Source organism: Engystomops pustulosus, chromosome 1 (genome assembly GCF_040894005.1).
Source record: "Engystomops pustulosus chromosome 1, aEngPut4.maternal, whole genome shotgun sequence".
In the NCBI taxonomy this organism is placed as follows: Eukaryota; Metazoa; Chordata; class Amphibia; order Anura; family Leptodactylidae; genus Engystomops; species Engystomops pustulosus.
Window position 1 is genome coordinate 38,752,643 of NC_092411.1, and position 18,933 is coordinate 38,771,575.

Here is an 18,933-nt window from a genome sequence, read left to right on the forward strand (position 1 = left end):
AGAAGAGCCAGCTTTTCTGGCTCCTGAACGGCTCCCTATTACATGTATAATTTATAAGCCGCAGTCCAGCCTGTCACCCCATCTCACTCAAATGAATCTGGTTAAAGGGGGCATGGTGAGCTGGTTAGGGGTGGGGTTAAGTGAGCCATCGCTCACTGCAGGGAGCGAACTCCCGTTGTTAACGTAAAAGCCTGTGGAGCCATGGCAGTCGCAGAACGTTTGGCATTTTGCTGGTGCCAGGCAGTATGCTAGCACCTGGCGAGGTAGGTACTTCTGTCCAGTCAGTGCCAGAGAGGCTTACAGTTCATTTTTGGCTTGTTTTGTTTATTTTTATTCCTGCTAAATAATAATAATAAATACAGATGTCAAAAATTTTGTACAGTGTAGCCAGCGTAAATTGCTTGTGTACCTAGGAAAGCGTAACTCCCTACCCCAGTAGACGACTCACAGCCCTAATCCTTTACACTGCAGATGACCATGACAGGGGAAATAGTTTGGCACACGGCTGCAATAAATGCTTTTTTTTGCTCCTACGAAAATCATCACAAAGCATCAAGAAATGATTATTTCTGTTAAAGATCCGCTTCCCCTGTACAAGTCTTCTAGTACATATTGGTCTGGTTTCCATAAGTGACAAGAATGCCTTTTATACATTACATCAGAATTTGGATAATCGTCAGTAGAATTTTAATGTTTTTCCCCAAATACTTTAAGAATGACCTCAGCAATTCTACCAGATCAACTTCAGTCGGAGAAAACATATGAGTAATGTCCTGAAGGAATGTCTCCCCCAAAGTAAAAACAGGTAAATATATAACTCCAGATTAATCAATAATCCCTCTGCGAGTATCTGAGAAGATTGGGAACGAACAGAAACCGGACACATTCTTCACGAAAATGTAGCTACGTGCTGAGTCACAAATGTGACAGCATTATAATCCACTACTGGACACAAACCGTTCCCAACGTGGGATTTCTCCCGTCTCTGGTTTCACAGAACAAATGATGTCACTACGACCATTATATTCAGAAATCCTGGGTTTTGGCTTCCTTAAAACTTTTCATTTCCTACAACCAGTGGCACAGGACTCTGTCGACAGGGAGGAGACACCTTCAGAAGGCAATCCAGCGGCTTCCTTCCAGTGTTGTAGCAGGACAATGAGCAAAAATTAGATTTGTCATCTTCTGAGAACATAGACTGACCTCAACAGTCATCAGTCTACACCGGCCAAAGAGGATAAAATACAAGACCACGGCGAAAGCAAATGCAGAGAATGGTTAGATGTCAAAATCCAACATTTGGAATTCAATTTCTCCAAGAGAGAGAGAAAATGGTGATACTCAACCCAACAAAAAAATAATAACTCGCACTGCAGTAAATGGCTATTTTGTTCTGCATTTTTATTGCAGCTTTGATCTGCATAAATGACCGGTCCTGGATTCTTACACAGGTAGTCCCCGAGTTACATACAAGGTTCTGTAGGTTTGTTCCCAACTGACATACAAAAATTGTATGTAAGTCGGAACTGTATATTTTATAATTGTCAGTAAGTCTGGTATTCTTAAGTAGGGCGCCGCCCTACTGCATACAGAAGCATTTAACAGGTTAACACCCGCAAACAGTGGCAGGTGTGTTAGGAATGAGTGTTTGCTGCAATTTGCAGCCAACCCCTGTGCTGTATGGAGAGATAATCGTATACTTTTTCTCTAATACTATGATCACATACATCATCATTACAGTCACACATGGAAAGTTTCTCCATCTTGGTGCGGTATGTTTTGGTCAATGAGTGTACAGGCTATGCTGCTTCACATGAAGAATAACAGGAAGGAGCAGGGGATTGTATAAACTGATAGACTTCCTTGCTAGACTGGATCTCCAATGATATAAAAGTATTTCTGAAGGAAGTTCGATATCAGATAAAAGAAAACGGCTATAACGTTAAGATAAGGAAATCCTGTACATGCTGGAGAAATGTAACCTTACATGGTGACGGTGGGACCAGTACACCAAGCGAGGAAGACTCCAATAAAAATTGTGCTAAGCATAAAAGTGATCGTTATGACACAGAATAGAGGATATGACCTACTGACACCAACTAAAACAACGAGTGGGGTGCAGCTCCCCTGTTTGGAGTCAGACATGTACACTGCTGTTTCATTCACTCTCTATGGAGCACAGCACTCGGTCATCTCCAACTACCACTCCCATTAATTAAAAATGTTTACACTACTGAAACCCCTTTGAACCCACTATGGGGCTCATTTACTCCCACGACTGCTGGAGTTCACCGTAAGTGCATTGTCAGTGTATAATGCACTCTGCTGCGTTTCACCAAGATCGTGCACCAGATTTCCTGCATGTGTCGCTTCCCCGCTCAGGTCCGACAGAGTTCACCTTCTTCTTCCTGGTGCATGTAAGTGCATCGTCTTGTGACACAATTTGAAACTTAAATCCCGCGCTCACTCCGAATCAGTCGGATCGTTCGACAGCTCACCCCCCCCCCCCCGATTTATGTGGCATGGAAGCCAACGCAGTTGCGACACGATCCGACCGCATGCGACACAATCCCAGCGCAGACACCTGTTAAATACCTATCCCATCTGTGCAAATCCCGAAAACGGCGAACAGTCTGACGTAAGTGTGATCCACGACCCTTATTAAATGTACCCCTATGTGTTCAATATGGTAAAGCATTCTAAAGAAGAAGTGCCCTCTGATTCTGATATCATACATTGTGATAATGGAGGAGGAAAGACACTGGAGCAGATTTACTTACCCGGTCCATTCGCGATCCAGTGGCGCGTTCTCTGCGGTGGATTCGGGTCCGGCCGGGATTCACAAAGGTAGTTCCTCCTACGTCCACCAGGTGGCGCTGCTGCGTTGAAGTTCCCCCGAGGCGCGCTGGAATGCCCTGAAATTCACCGGCCTATACCTGGTGAAGGTAAGTGTAATTTTCGCGCCCCTTTTTTTTTTCTTAAATGCGGCGGTTTTTCCGAATCCATCGGGTTTTCGTTCGGCCACGCCCCCCGATTTCCGTCGCGTGCATGCCAGCGCCGATGCGCCACAATCCGATCGCGTGCGCCAAAATCCCGGGGCAATTCAGGTACAATCGGCGCAAATCGGAAATATTCGGGTAACACGTCGGGAAAACGTGAATCGGGCCCTTAGTAAATGACCCCCATTATGTGAGTAAACAATGGCTTCTTCCCTCTGTGTTCTCCATTCCTGGTTGAGTCTCACACAATGTTATGGGTAATGCAGTCATGTTCCCTGAGAATGATGATAGTTTAGCAGGCGGCCTTTGTAATCCTGAGACTTACGTAGTGGTGCGCTGTCTTTCTCACAGAATAACTTTCTTGCAATGTTAAAACATTTCCCTGAATTTATTTGACAGAGGTCACAATGACATTCAAATAGTTCAATCTATCCGAGTAGTCAAGGCCGATTGGGAAATCCTTCCAGAACACTTTGTCCTCGCTCTGTGGTATACTTTCCTGAAGAAATTCACCGCTGTTCATGCTGCCATTCTGGGTCCTCCTCAGAGAAGGAGAGCCGGGTCCTTCTCTTTACCTGAAGCTTTCATGGACCTTAGAGTCCTTCAAGAAGCCTTTGACTCTGCCATACGACATATGTAGATGTGATCATAGCTTTACACCGCCATCCATCACAGTGGCGGACCCTCAAAGCCTTGGTATATTAAAGGAGTTTTTTATAGTTTTTAAAAGATTTGAATAGTTTTTCAAAAATGAAAACCTTTGTACAGAAATTATCTTTCTTTGTTTTGCTACATTCTGTTTTTATTCTTATCTGTGTAAGATATAATTTTTTGACGATGTTTTTCATTGCTACCATTTTGGGGACTGTACGGTTCTTTTCATTTTTTTTTATGCACTGCAAAATGGAAAAAAAATTAGCTATTCGGACATTTCAGCGCAATTTGCGCATCTGTTACAGTGTTACCTACCGGGAATAACAGTTTTTATATTTTTTTATATATATAAATCTGAAACATGCCGATACCGAACAGGTTTATTAATTTATTTTTATATTGGTTCTAGGAAAAGGTGGTGATTTGAATTTTTAGGGTTTTTTTTTTTTTTTTACTTTTTTGCTTTTTCATGTATTTTGACAAGTCATGAAGTCTCACATGGAGACTCTGGGGTGTCATGGGTGCAAACCCCCGGCCCCCAATTACTTCACAGAGGGTGGTGATGATCACAAATAGCAAGTGATAACAAGTTTGCGGGTGCCAGCACTGACTGCGCAGGGTGATTGCTGCAATATGACCGTGAGTCCTCTCTTTGCGATGTGCAATTACGCACCATGGCGTACTATTACATACGATGTATACACATACAGTGTTTCTCGAAGACAAGTCCCTACTTAAACAAACAACACATCTGGTTACAATGGAAAGCACAAACATCTTCTGCCTTCTACTACGACACATTGCTCAATCCAGAAAAGTCACCCACCCCCACACTCCCCACTATCATTAAATGATACACTATCTGGCCATGTTCACATTGTTCCCATATATCCATAACGCTCCATATGACCAATATAAGCCCAAAGGGTGTTGGTCTCCATCAACATACAAGTTAGCACCATCCATTCATCTCTATGGAGCTGACGGAGATTGCCGAGACAGTTCTATTTAAAATGTAAAAAAATTTACAAAAAGTCTTGTTGGTCTTTGGGCATTAGGAATATCACTGCAATAATGCAAATCATTGCATAAATAATCCTCTTGCTTAATGCTGAGTGAACATCAGGTTCCTGATCTACAACGTGTCTACACCCTGGAGGTTCTCCTGGAGATGTAAACATACGCGGTGCGGTAAGAAAGATGTCCGTGCAAGTCCAGGACAGAGTGTGCAGGTTGCTTCATCTCAATCTCCATTTCTTATTGCTCCCTCTCCTCTTTTGGGTACATCCCGTGCTGATATAGTGGTAGATCATTGCACTTTAGCTTCCTCAACCTCTATACAATGGGGAAGATTTATAAAGTGTCTAAACATTAGGGTCTGATGCTGCTAAAGAGTCTAAAAGGCTCTGGGGGTGTTACCAGAGTCCCTCCATAATGTAGCTTCACAGGAGCACTTCCCCCCCACATAGTGTGAAATCTCAGCAAGTAAAGTTAGGGAGAAAATCCAAGAGAGCAGAGGGAGGGGGAGACGTGCTTCTGCACACTGTAACAACCTATGAAGCTACATCATGCAGGGGCTCTGGAAATTCCACCCAGAGCCTTTCTCTCTCATTAGCATAATTTGAAAAGTTGATTTTAGAAGGAAGGAGGCCAAGGATAACAAAATATAAGAAGTCACAGTGCATGGATCTACGAGTAAGTGCCCCTGGTTTATCATGATGGATTTTGACGTTCCTTCCCCATTGCTGAGGAGGCTGGTGGGTACAATATTGTAATGAGCTCTCTCACATGAATGCCAGCGCTGGAGAGTCTATTAGCCACTATTAGTTACACTTCCCACGGCAGAATGAAACCCTCTTCAAGGACATTTACTACATTCATGGTTTTCTACACAAAACAACATAATAGCCGCATAATAAGCTCTCGTTCTGTGGCTTATCCCAAAGCTACGAGACAACCACAAGATAATTCAATCACGGCCCCTGATTATACAAAATATTACATTAACAGAGCAACACAGAGACGGGAGATAAGACGTCCATTGTAAGACAGCAACAACATACAAAGATCATTCCAGATACTCTCATAATATGTCGAGAAAATAAGACCATTCTATAGCGAGTGAGTGCTCAGCACTAGTTATAATTATAATATAGGCAGTTGGGGCGGTAGCCTGGGGCCCAAGTCTTTTCGGGGGCCCATAGGCACCGAGACCACCCACCAAATTTTAGATTAAGAAATACTTGTACATCTGTTCCTGCTCTCAATACAAAATGTACACAAGAGTCATTTCAGGACCTTTGAAGGTCCTTTAGAGGTCCTGAACCCCTAGATTAAAACCACTTATTAGAGACGCATCCTCCATTCTCCACAAAGCTTGATTCTAGTAGCATATATAGGAAGTGATTACAGATTAGTAGGGGCTATAATATTCATACAGCCCAGGGCACGTGGCAGTCTTAATCCAACTAGATTTTTCTAGAAAGATTTTGGGTGTCACGATGTAAACAAAGAAAATAAGAATTCAACAACACAATTCTGCAAGAAGGAATAGTAAGGATATGGACTGTACCTCCTGATGTGGATCCATCAAGTGATCTTTGTTTTTTGTAATTCCAGGGGTGCATGGGGCTCACAATCTAGGACATAACAAAATGTGAGGATAAATATGAAATAATCAGATAATAAGACAACAACTATTTTTGCTCCAATGAAGGTGAGATTTTTATTTTGTAAAACAGGATACATGACATGTTACAGCTCAATATTCACTTCTATGTAGCTGAATCTTATTACAGATAAAAGGTTTTTATTAGTTTAATTATGTTTACACTATTATGCTACAAGGATATGTAGTACAGGCAGTCCCCAGGTTACATACAAGATGGGGTCTGTAGGTTTGTTCTTAAGTTGAATTTGTATGTAAGTCGGAACTGTATATTTTATCATTGTAATCCCAGACAGAACTTTTTTGGTCTCTATGACAATTGGATGTTAAAAATGTTGGGTTGTCATAAGAATCAGGATTAACAATAAAACTTCATTACAGACACCTGTGATAACTGTTACAGCTGATTATTGTAGCCTAGGACTAAAGTACAAGAAATTACCAATATCCAGAGGTCCGTTTGTAACTAGGGGTCGTATGTAAGTCGAGTGTTCTTAAGTAGGGGACCGCCTGTACTTGGCTACTATACACTGGACACATAGTAAATGAGTCCATTGTATTCCTGAGGAAAGTGATCTCCAGTGAGCTCATAAATACACTGGACTCATAAATTATGTGGAAAAATGCACACTTTTTGTTGTGCCCTTTTCCTACTAGAAGTACTGAGCTGTTATACTATGATACCTTCACACAGAGCAACATATTAAAAAGAAAATGTTGATAATTTAAAGTAAAAAAAAATCAAAATCCAGTAGGATAAACTAGGGACACTTACTCATAGATGCACTGTGACAGTGGATACCTTCTTATATTTGTTATCCATGGCCTCCTTCGAGAGCTCTGGAGTCATTACCGGAGCCCCTCGGTGCTCTTCCTTCACAAACTGTTACAATGTTCAGGAGCACTTCCCCCTCCCCCTGCCAGATGAAATCTCATTGCAGCAGAGGAAGTTTCAGCACACAGTGTAAGAGGGACGTGCACCTGCACAGCCTGTGAAGCTACAGCATGGAGGGGCTCTGGTAATGCCCCCCCAGAGCCTGTCTGGCTATTTAGCATAATTTTAGAAGTTGATTTTTGAAAGGAGGAGGCCATAGGTAACAAATATAAGAATATTACCAGAGTGCCACATGATGCCTGGACCTAGTAGTCAGTGTCCCTGGTTTATCATGATGGATTGTGATGGTAGATTTCCTAGTGTTATGTCTTTTGTCATAAGAAGCTCATTGGAATATGCAGTGTGGATTGTATACCTATACCGTGCTGCTGTACAACATCATAAGACATGTATGTCAGGTGCTTTCAGAACCTCCACTCAACCCCAACTCTATACATCTTCCTATAGCTTTTCTTCTGCCAATTCTGGCATAGTTGGTATGTACTCTCTGGCCACCGGTTCTCCAGTGATTTGTTTTCTTCAGCCCAGGACCACCCACCTGGCAATAGTGAGCCAATTAACAAGCCTAATTAACTAGCCCTGCACTATGCTTATTAGGCTCTCTAATGTCAGATAGGTGGTCCTATAGACCTGCCCAATACTACAATCCAGAGCAAGATATGAGATGGAAAATGCCAGGAAAGCAGCCTGATATAGAGCAGGACATAAAGGCTCGGCAGTAACAAATAATGCAAAAAAAGAACACTGCACATCATATGGTAGATTCATCCTTCTCAAAAGTTCCCTGGTGATTTCTAATACACTAAACCATTATAACACAATTATTACATCCAAGACATAAATAAAATCAAATCCTACTGTTGACACATAACAAACTACAATATATGACCATTATTATCAGTAAATGCTATAATCACATCAATTCATCATAAAGTTTAAAACAAAACACACAGGGTTGAGGGTGGGGGGGCGGGTCAGATTAAATTTTTTTACCTATTTTTACACTATTCTGTAGTAACATAGCTTTAAGTTTGAACAAAGCAACCCATTTGAAGGTACAAATTTAGGCCCCATAGCAAAGAAAAAAAATTGCTTCATGAAGGGGTTACCCTAAGGCCAAAAAGACATTGCTTTATTTAAAAAAACAGCTCCACTCCGACCATGGTCAGTGGCGGTATTGCAGCTCAGCTCTTTAAAAATGAATATAGTTGCAAAACGACACACTACCCATGGTCAGGTATGGAACTTTTTAAAACCTCTGACAACACCCCTTAAGGACGCAGGCTTTATTCGCTCATATTGCCCATGTGCCGCCATGTTTTAAGTGCCGCTGGCGTCTTTGCTGCAATATGCAGCAAAGCCCATCTCTGTATGAAGAGGGCTAAGCCTGTGAGTCCTCTTTAAATACCCTTCATAGCTCTGCGGCGGATCGTGGAGGGGTTAAATTACGGGGAAGCAATAAAGAGATCAATCACTATTAAAAAGGGGAAAAGTTTTGAGGTCTACTAAGCAAAAGTTTGGGACAGATCCCTGGTCAAGAAAGGAAGACTAGAATAAACATAAGATGTCTCCACCTTCTCATACATAAAAACTATTAATTATTTTAGTTTACAAGCGGAAACCACTGATGAAGAAAATTCCTTGGGGAAGGAAATTATTATATTTTGGAAAACTCTATTTATAACATGAAAGAATTAAGTAAGGGTGCATGACACCCATCCAGAACTTGAATGAAATGTTCTGAACTATTGATTCCAGTCATTAATTAGCAATTGGTTCAGCAACAATAGAGCAACTAAACCTCTAAAAGAAACTAAAAGAAAATGTATTTGTACAGCAGAAATGAACAGAGTAGCTGATGATAATAAAGTATATTTCAAGGTTTACCAAGTAAAGCACCTTGCCTGTGCCTTTCTTCTGCTGTTTCTCCTGCAGTGAGCATTGTACCTGAAATCCTTCTGATACCTGCCCACTTCTGACAGATAAGGAGGCCAATGATTAAAAGGGTTGGACACGTTTCAATAAATCTCTTCCATTAGACATGCCTCTCAGTGTAAATGTACCTGTGTCTTTGCCTCCTTTGATTGCTTCAGCCTTTCCAAGTTCTCACCATGCTGCCCTATGCATATATACACAGCTTCTTCCCTCACTGCTCTAGGGGGGTGTTACCCACTGTGTCTTTGTTCTCACAGTCTGACAGACAGAAAAATGGCAAAAGGAGGGAGCAGGATGAGTATAAATCTCCTGCTGCAGTTCCACCAATTCAGCAGAGCTCAGAAATGTAAACAAAAAAGCATGGAGAGTCTGCACACAAAGTAGCAGGACTGCTGAATCACTTGATGAACATTTAGGAATCATCCACAAGGCAGTAAAGGCCAACCCCTTTAACGCTTTCCATGTCTAAAAAATATTTCTTTGGATGATTCACCTGTGTAAGATAAGACTATCCAGAGACTCAAGTCTTGCAAAGGGGAAGAAGCAGGGAAATAAGAAGATCACCTAAACATATTTCTTATTAAGTATATTACAAAGCTTCACTACTTTTTCATAAAATTGTGTAAAAAGTTTAGTTACCCAATGGGTCAAATGTTAAGCCAAAAGAATTCAGAAAAAAAGATATGAATGTCTTTGTATTGATAAAAAAAATCTAAAATATGTTGCGACAAAAAGTTTATGGAATGAAACTAACTGCTGGTCTTCATTTTCAGGAGCAATATGTGTTTATGTGACCACTAGAGCCATTCACTGGCCTCAGCGGTAATGCTACCATGCATGCCACATGACCATTATATGGGTTTTCAGGCCTAAAAACATTGAAATGTAATATTTCCTCAATATCTCAGCGTTATCCCCCCTGAAATGTGCTTAAGGTAGGTCCTCAACAGGGGCGTAACTTGAAGGGATGCAGAAGGTGCGGTCGCAACTGGGCCCAAGTGGCTTAGGGGGCCCATAAAGTGTCACTTTCCTATATGAGAAGACTATTACTATATACCATACATTATAGTCGGGGGTCTGGCACAGACTTTGCACTGGGGCCTATCAGCTTCAAGTTACGCCACTGCTGGTCCTCAACATTTTTAGTCCTCCATGGCCAGTGATTGGCTACTACCAGACATGAGTAAATGATTGTCAGGAAGCAGACAGCGCCATCCATAGGGTATCACAAGAGGAGCAGGACTGTGCCTGCAGTGAAGCCGCTCAAAAGATATTTTACAGACAAAGTCATTGGCTTCCAGTTATGATAATTAAGAGTATTGGTAATTGGAAGGTGATGTCACGAATAATACCCCAATCAATCCACTACTAATTACCTATCCTATGGCTAAGTCATTAGTAGTAAAAGTCCTGTAAACCTCATTTAAAGGAAACCTGTTTACCCCACCAAACTACTGTCCTTTCTAGAATTCCCTCTTTGACATATCACCTGTTTAACTATACAAAAACCTCCCCAAATCCAGGCAAATATGACTCTTCTCACCTCATTTTCACAAGAGAGGAGTCTAATTTAGTGGTTGCAGGGGGAGTGTCACTTCAAAAGTTCTATAGCACCTAGAAACATGCCACTCATGTCATATTAAAGATAATAATCTCACCTTTCAGATCACATCAGAGCTGGACATACAGGCAGTTAAGAAATCTGGATCTGAATCTTTATCTGTAGCTTATATTTCCTGCTATGTTTTATTCTAGCTGCCTAGATCTCCATTTTTGTAGATCAAAGCCCATAAGCCTGATGCAGTGTGAAAGAAGAGATTCTTATCTTTAATATGAAATAAAAAGCATGTTTCTAGCTACTATAAAATAGAATATAGGGGCTTCTTAAATGACACTACCCTTGTAACCTCTAGCAGTGTAAAGAAATATAAAAATGGGGTGAGAAGAGTCATATTTTCCTGACTTCGGAGAACTTTGACTTTTATATTGGTAAATGGGTAAGATTTCACAAAAGGGAATTCTAGAAAGGACATTTCATGCCCTACTCTAGAAGGTTAATGGGATGACAGGTTCTCTTTAAGCTTTGTATGAGGAGATCAGGGCAGAACAACCCCCAAGCCATAAATCATAAATTGCCGAAAGCTGCACAAGCCGTGGACTGACCTTTCCTCTAAATATCTGCCGACAGCTATGATGCCTAATATCAGTAGTTACGATAAAACACATGTGTTTCAACTATGGTAAAAGCCAAATTAATTGTGTACAGGCGGTCCCCTACTTAAGAACACCCGATTTACAGACGACCCCTACTTACAAACGGACCTCTGGATTTTTGTAATTTACTGTAATTAAGTCTTAGGCTACAATAATCAGCTGTAACAGCTTACAAATGTGTGTATAATGAAGCTGTATTGCTAATCCTGGTTCTTATGACAATCCAACATTTTTAAAATCCAATTGTTACAATTGAGACCAAAAAATATTTGGCTGGGGTTACAATGACAAAGTATACAGTTCTGACTTACACACAAATTCAACCTAAGAACAAACATATAGAACAGATCTTGTGCGTAACCCGGGGACTGCCTGTACTTTGAGGATGAAGGACCGGGACTTATATGAGAAAAATTACTTTATACAGTGAACCCTCTTTGAAATGTAAGTGAAAAAAGTTGTTGGTCTTATCAGAGACATCAATATACACATAAGATGAGAAGTCTGAGAATCCCTCCCCAAAACAATTGGCTTAGATAAATGGCGTTCTTCTTGCACCTAGTAGGGTTAAAGGTCATACATTATGTTTAATACATCCGCAACTAACTAGCATAAAAACATACATGTTTACATGCACTTTTTAATATGCAATTAAAAGGAATGTTTCATCGATGCAGAAAAGCGCCATTTATACGGCACATGCAAGTCTATGAATACTAAACCCACAAATATACAATACTATTCAGTATTAAATACAGGCGGTCCCTACTTAAGAACACCTGACTTACAGACGACCCCTAGTTACAAACGGACCTCTGGATGTTGGTCATTTACTGTACTTTAGCCTTAGGCTACAATAAACATCTATAACAGTTATTAATAGTGCCTGTAATTAAGATTTATTGTTAATCCTGGTTCCAATGATAATCCAACATTTTTAAAATCCAATTGTCACAGAGACCAAAAAAAAATTTGGCTGGGGGTTACAATGATAAAGTATACAGTTCCCACTTACATACAAATTCAACTTAAGAACAAACCTACAGACCCTATCTTGTATGTAACCCGGGGACTGCCTGTACTACAGTACAGCCATAAAATAAATTCAACACATCGAGCGACAGACGCTTTTACTCATAAGATATACAGGCGGATATTCCCAAAACAAAGCAATAAGCAGATTTCCCAGATTCCAATGCATTTATAAAGACTTGTGTTTCAATACATTTTTTTTCCCAAACTAACATTCATCCGCATGATCCGTCTGGCTTTCGCTAATGCCAAGCTTAAAATAAGACAGATGTGTTACTGCCAATGCTGGGGGAAAAAAACTAAATAAAAGGGAGCAAAATAAAATACATTAAAGTAGATCAAATAAATAACCAGAAAGTGAGTTCCTAATAAACGGCGATGATTCCACACACCGAAAAATGCAGAAATAAAGAGTTATTTTATTATGTATAAAAACATCAAATCGAGTCTCACCTTATCAAAAAAATTGATGTCGCACAAACATCTTCTGAAGAGGTCAATGTCCGAATCCAGCGAGTGTCCGGAGGTCTGACGCCGGGTCAGTGTTAATACTCCGGAGGACCAGCAGACCCGTAGATAAGAATCTGGATTGATGGCTGCGGTGCAGAAGTCAGGTGGAGGCAGCTCCTGGAAGCTGGAGGTGATGGAGGGATGTTAGTACATGTAGTAGCTACACCAGGGAATGGCATGTGTGCCCTCTCCCAGGATCTGCTATAATGAGATAAACACTGTGATGCAGTAGGGATTACACAGCACCCGCTCTCCTACTGACCGCCGGCAGCTCTGCATGACTGTGACTGGTGACAACACACACTGCCCCAAGGGAGCTCCGCATTGTTCCAGATCCTATAAACAAGCAAGACTTTCATAACAAAATGTACCCGGAGTCTCGGACACGCTCCTGTCATGCAAATAGCAGCATCCAAGACAGGAATGACACAGGAATTTGACTAAACTGGAGACTTTCTGGCCCGGATGGAACGTGAAGAGTTCGGGTGCGGAGCTGCTCTACAAACACATAATAAATACAGACATGTTTGGAGGAAAAACACGTCCCGGCAGAGGGGTCACAAACAGAAATCTGCTGAGTGTGTAAACCATCCACGACTGCTACAAGACAACCGAATACATTTTAAATATATATTATTATTACTATTATTATTATTACAGTATTTTTTGGACTATAAGGCGCACCGGAGTATAAGGCGCACCATCAATAAATGCCTGCTAAAATGTCTACATTCATATATAAGGTGCACTGGACTATAAGGTGCACCTGATTATAAGGATGAATGACCAGTGGGGGGCAGACCTGTGCACAGTTCAAGGTAGCTGTTGTCTGTAAGTATGGTTCATATATAAGGCGCACTGGACTATAAGGCGCACCTGTGATTTCTGAGAAAATCAAAGGATTTTTTGTGCGCCTTATAGTCCGAAAAATACGGTAGGTATTTTAGAAATGTATTTATTTCTAAGTTTAATAGGATCTGGAAAGGCCTGCTACCAATCATAATATCATCCATCAGCACAATCAAACATGCCAAACCAGGGGCACTTCAACTTTTAAAATTATGCTAATGAAGTGCTTATCAGAGCCCCTCTACACTAAAGCCTTATAGGCTGTACACTGTACAGGAGCACTTCCCCCTTGCTGAGGGAACATAAGGGTAGCTGAGACAGCGTATGGACATATCATGGAATAGAGCCTAATTTAGATCAGGGCAGTGTCATCACCCAGTATGCTAATTAGACTCTCTGCTGTCAGATGGGTGGTCCTGGGCTGGAGTAAACAGTCTGACTCCGCCCATCTGACAGTAGAGATTCAATAATAACAATATAAGCAGGTCTGGTGGATAGCACTGATAAACAGAAGGGCACTGCTACGTGTTTACATTTAATAGTAATATCTGGTAGAATAAAACAAGACTCTCCATACAACACAACCTGTTTCTGAGCCTCATTATGTGTAATAAAGAACAGCGCCGGTCCCTATTATTCAGCCTGTCCATAATGCAGGAGACATGATGTCATTTACTGTAAATGGAGATAAATGACATAATTATGGCGGCTTAGGGAGGTTTGCAGGACACAGAGAGCAAATGAAGGCGAGTACATCCTACACACATGGCCAATAGACCTTACTACACTGAGCCGACAATTGTGGATGGGGCCCCACAACCAGTAGTAAATTTGTGACATTTCTTGTGTTCAATGTTTTTGTGTATAAAGTGTGCAAGGCGGCTAACTACTTTCTGTGCTATGGGGGATAGTAGTTTTTGAAATAATTCCTGCATCTCATCATAAATTAGGCACATGGCACCAGAGGATCCTCCAGGAGGTGATCGAGAGTGTGGAAGATGTTGCACCCCACCTGTCTGATACTGATCCCAGTAAATGCTGCATCCATGAGATGCAACTATAGGAGGTTAAAACATTGAACTACGAATATTTTGTGGACTTGCACCCAAATCCATAATACACAGTGACACATGGATTGTCGCAGTGAATCAGGATCGAAATCCACCAATATTGTGGTCACTGCAGGCAGGGACGGCCCCAGCACTGGGCATACCCAGGCACGTGCCGAGGCCAAGAGCAGCACATAAGGCTGTACATAAGGATTTCAGGGGGGTGAAGGGGCTGAATCTAATTAATCCATAGCGTGTGAGGTGGGCTTATATAAAATAACCTTGAGGGGGTTCTTTGGTATGATAACCTAGGGAAAAGGAGACTGCATTACTTTCTAAATTTTTAATGCCGCCACATTAGTTCACAGCAAAGGGGCCCACTGAGGCTCTGTCGCCCAGGGGGCTACTGAAACCTGGAGCTGACCCTGACTGCAGGCTACATGTGGTACTACATGGTATCCATCCAAATGAAAATGTGACCCAGGAAATATCTGCCAGGCAGGGCTAAAGCTGCATGATGGGGCATCGCTCTTTACAATCAGCTTTCTGATATGATCTGAATATAAATGAGATTCTATAATATCTATATGTACCATGGGTATATGATCTATTAATATCATTGGGAAGTAAGAGTCTGCCAATTACTACGGAATTCTGGGAAAATATGCAAATAAGTTTTACAGTATGGGATATGGTAAAAAGCACGCCTCTCTTAGCTACCTTGTAAGGCGGCTCCCCGGACATCAAGCACGACACCAATCTCTAGATTAAAAACGTTAGAACAGCAGACTTTGCCGATTTACTCACTTCTTTAAAAGTTGGACCATTTTCGTGTGACCTTGACGTATAGCGACCTCTACAGGGGTCTCGCCTTCTTTGTTGACTCTACACAATGCGGACGTTCCACCGGGAAGATGCATGAGGTAACGTGACAGATCGGTTAATCCCCATCTCATTGTTAGATGCAGCAGAGTTTCATGGCAAAGGTTTTCTGTAAAACAAATACACAGGTTACTGTATTGTTCCTTATTATTACATGCATTAAACAGGGGGAGTTACTATACATCTCTAGACACATTAGTGGAAATGCCCTGGGAGTATATGTGACCGTGGCCTCTAAGGGGTTCCAGTTTTTATTGCCAACAGTGTAACATATATGCACTGAGCAAGAACAGGAAGACTTTAAGGGTGGGGTCACACGCATTTACAAGTGCAGCGCCAGCGCAATGGGGGCGTGCCAGGGGCCGAACGCATTCGCCGTTGCATTGAGACGCATGCGATCGCTAAACAATCGCAGGTGTTTCACTGGAACTGCTAACGGATCGGGCAGAGGCACGGCCCCCTGCGCTTGGAAAAGCAGCACAACATGTAACGTTACCCTAAAGGACATCTACCACCAAGATGAAGGACTAAAAATGCTAGTATGTGTTGTCTCTGGCAGGATCCACTCTTCTTTTAGCTTCTTAAGCCCTTGTTTTTACAAAAGAAAAGGGCTATAAAAATATGCAAATGAACCTGAGGGGCTCCGTGCTCAATAGCGGTTCATTGACATGGAACCCCTGAGGCTCACTTGCAGAATTTTCAAGCCTGGTCCATCTAGTCTAGGACTATACACCCTATAGATAGAACACAATTTTGAGTCAACAATTTTGGTCCATATCATCACATGTAACAATTGGTCATTCTTGATTCCTTGTGTCCTAGACAAATAAAAATAATTCGGAAATTAAGACTGATATCTGTTGCACTTTGTGAATATGCCCCAATGTTCACATGTTTCTTACTTTGCGGCAAACTTTTTATAGCTCCCATATGGAAAATCTGGATAATTCCACTTAATTAATCGGCTGTTTACCCCTCCGAACAAAACAAACAAATCCACAAGGATGTTTATCCAGAATCTGAGAATTGTTTGAGGGCTCATCCTCAATCCCAGGAGGAAATGCAAGGAGCAAGAAGCAGCTGGTCCAATGTATTTTAGGAATCATTTCTTGAGAACAGTTCCTGTCCTGCAGTGTGACAGAGCCTGACCTCGGCTCGCTTCATTAGCCTGAGATTACATATTACATGGCTGCATATGACGAGCAATTACTGTGGAAAATTCTGTTTTATGAGATGTTCACTGTAATCACACATCTCATTTTCACACTACAGGTCCGGGAAAGGGAACTATGAGTAAGACCAGAAAGTAAAATCCAACAGAATTGCAAATATTTTACAAAAATTTGCTACAAACTCGCATGCCCTCTTTAAAGGGAACCTGTCACTAGGGACCTCATTTTCACTAAAGACAGCTTGTAGAAGCCCAGTACAGCTGCATTGCACATACCATATGTCTTCTCTAAGCATTTGCATTACAGGATTATTGTGTTATAATTTACCTTACACCCTGACAGAATCCTTTGTGTAGTCACAGGGGTTGGGCTTTGGTTAGGATGCATTTCAAAAAACAACATATGACTTGTCTGTGCTGCAGACTGCTCAGCTCTGCAGCACATGTGGTTTTTTGAAATGCATCCAAACCCCTAGGACTACACAGAGGATTCTGTCAGGGTGCAAGGCAAGTTATAACACACAATTATATTGTAATGCAAATGCTTAGAAAAAGCATAAAGGCAGATTTGCAATGCTGGTGTGATGGGCTTCTGTAACCCGTCTTTAGTGAAAATTAGGTCCCTGGTGACAGGTTCCCTTTAAAAAGAGCCTCACACCTGAATATTGGAAACTTGTGTCCTAAATGGGTACATACACCCAACAGGCACTGCATGTAGCTATACAGTAGTCTACACCTACAGAGAAACAATCCTTGTGAGATAACACCTGTGTAACATGGCAGGTAAGGATAATGTATGCCAACACTCCTGTTGCACAATTCCAGAATTGTTTCAGAATAAAAAAAATATTATGATATTAGCGGTGACCACAGAGACCCAATTGGACATGTCCAGAAAGCATAACGCAAGGGCTGGATTTGGAGCTGTGCGAGATTTAGCTATTATAGAGATTGTGTCAAAATGTTATCCCAGTGATGAGTGGACTGGGCAGTGCCACCACATATGTGTAGATCCGTGACTTTCATTCCACAGTTCCTCCAACAAGTGTCTGGGTACGTATCAATGTTTGGTACCATCGCAAGTCATTTTTGTGAACTTTTCCAGTGTTTGATGCCATTTGAAACATTCATTGTTCACCCCAGGACCCCGAACCCACTCTATGTTAGTCACTGGGAAGAATTTATTAACAGTTGGCACAACCACCACCGACTCTGTAGATCCAATGCAGTTTTACCTAATCGGAGAAAACGTAGCAGCATTTAGATAGATGATGGTTGTGATAACATCATCAGATATCCACACCATAACCCCACACAACAACATATGGAAATTTCGGCAAATCCACATCCATCGTTATCGTTCACATGATAATGAAAAGAAGGGAGTGAGAACCTTGAAGTCCTCCGGCTGCTCGGCTGTGCTGTGAGGTCTCTCTCCTTCCATGCACATAAAGCTGAATCTGGTGTCAGCAGCCTGAGTATGAGGAGCGGCTGTGTACATAATGTCAAGTGCTGTTTATCCTGCAGTAAAAACCACGCTCATTAATCTGTCCCTTCCCATCTCTAACGATCGGGATACAAACAAAAACGTGCAGTGAACGGAGCTCCCCCTATTGGTTAGTAACATTATTTACACACTTGGGACTAAAAACCCACAAAAAATTAGTTACAATTTAATATCTGTTATACAGATGGTCCCCGGCCTAAGGACACCTGATTTACAGACGACCCCTAGTTACAAACAGATCTCTCAGCCCCCATGATCGCTGGTTATGCTCTCTGGATGCTGATGATTTACTGATCTTTAGTCCCTGGCTGCAATGAAGCTTTATTGTAAATCCTCGCTATCTTTTCAAGCCCAAAATTTTTAAATCCAATTGTCACAAGGAAAAAAAAATATTATGCCTGTAGTTACAATTACTAAATATTACTAAATATACACCAGTTCTGACTTACATACAAATTCATTTTAAGAACAAACCTAAAGAGCCGATCTTGTAGTAACCTGGGAAATGTCTGTAAATAGTTTTTCTCCATAAATGAGGACGATTCAGATGGTAAAAGCCATAAAGTAG

General features: G+C 41.5%; 1 protein-coding gene across 4 annotated transcripts in view; it reads right to left on the reverse strand.

The window, feature by feature from the left end:
• ARHGEF28 (Rho guanine nucleotide exchange factor 28) overlaps nt 1-18,933 on the reverse strand; it is a 140,398-nt gene that overhangs the window by 74,476 nt on the left and 46,989 nt on the right. For all 4 annotated transcript variants that reach the window (XM_072138585.1, XM_072138600.1, XM_072138592.1 and 1 more), the window contains exons 5-7: nt 15,613-15,796; nt 12,851-13,031; nt 6,226-6,292 (exon numbers count right to left, since the gene is read on the reverse strand). In XM_072138585.1, the coding sequence (XP_071994686.1) occupies nt 6,226-6,292; nt 12,851-13,031; nt 15,613-15,796 (432 nt within the window). The remainder of the gene's footprint in view (nt 1-6,225; nt 6,293-12,850; nt 13,032-15,612; nt 15,797-18,933) is intronic.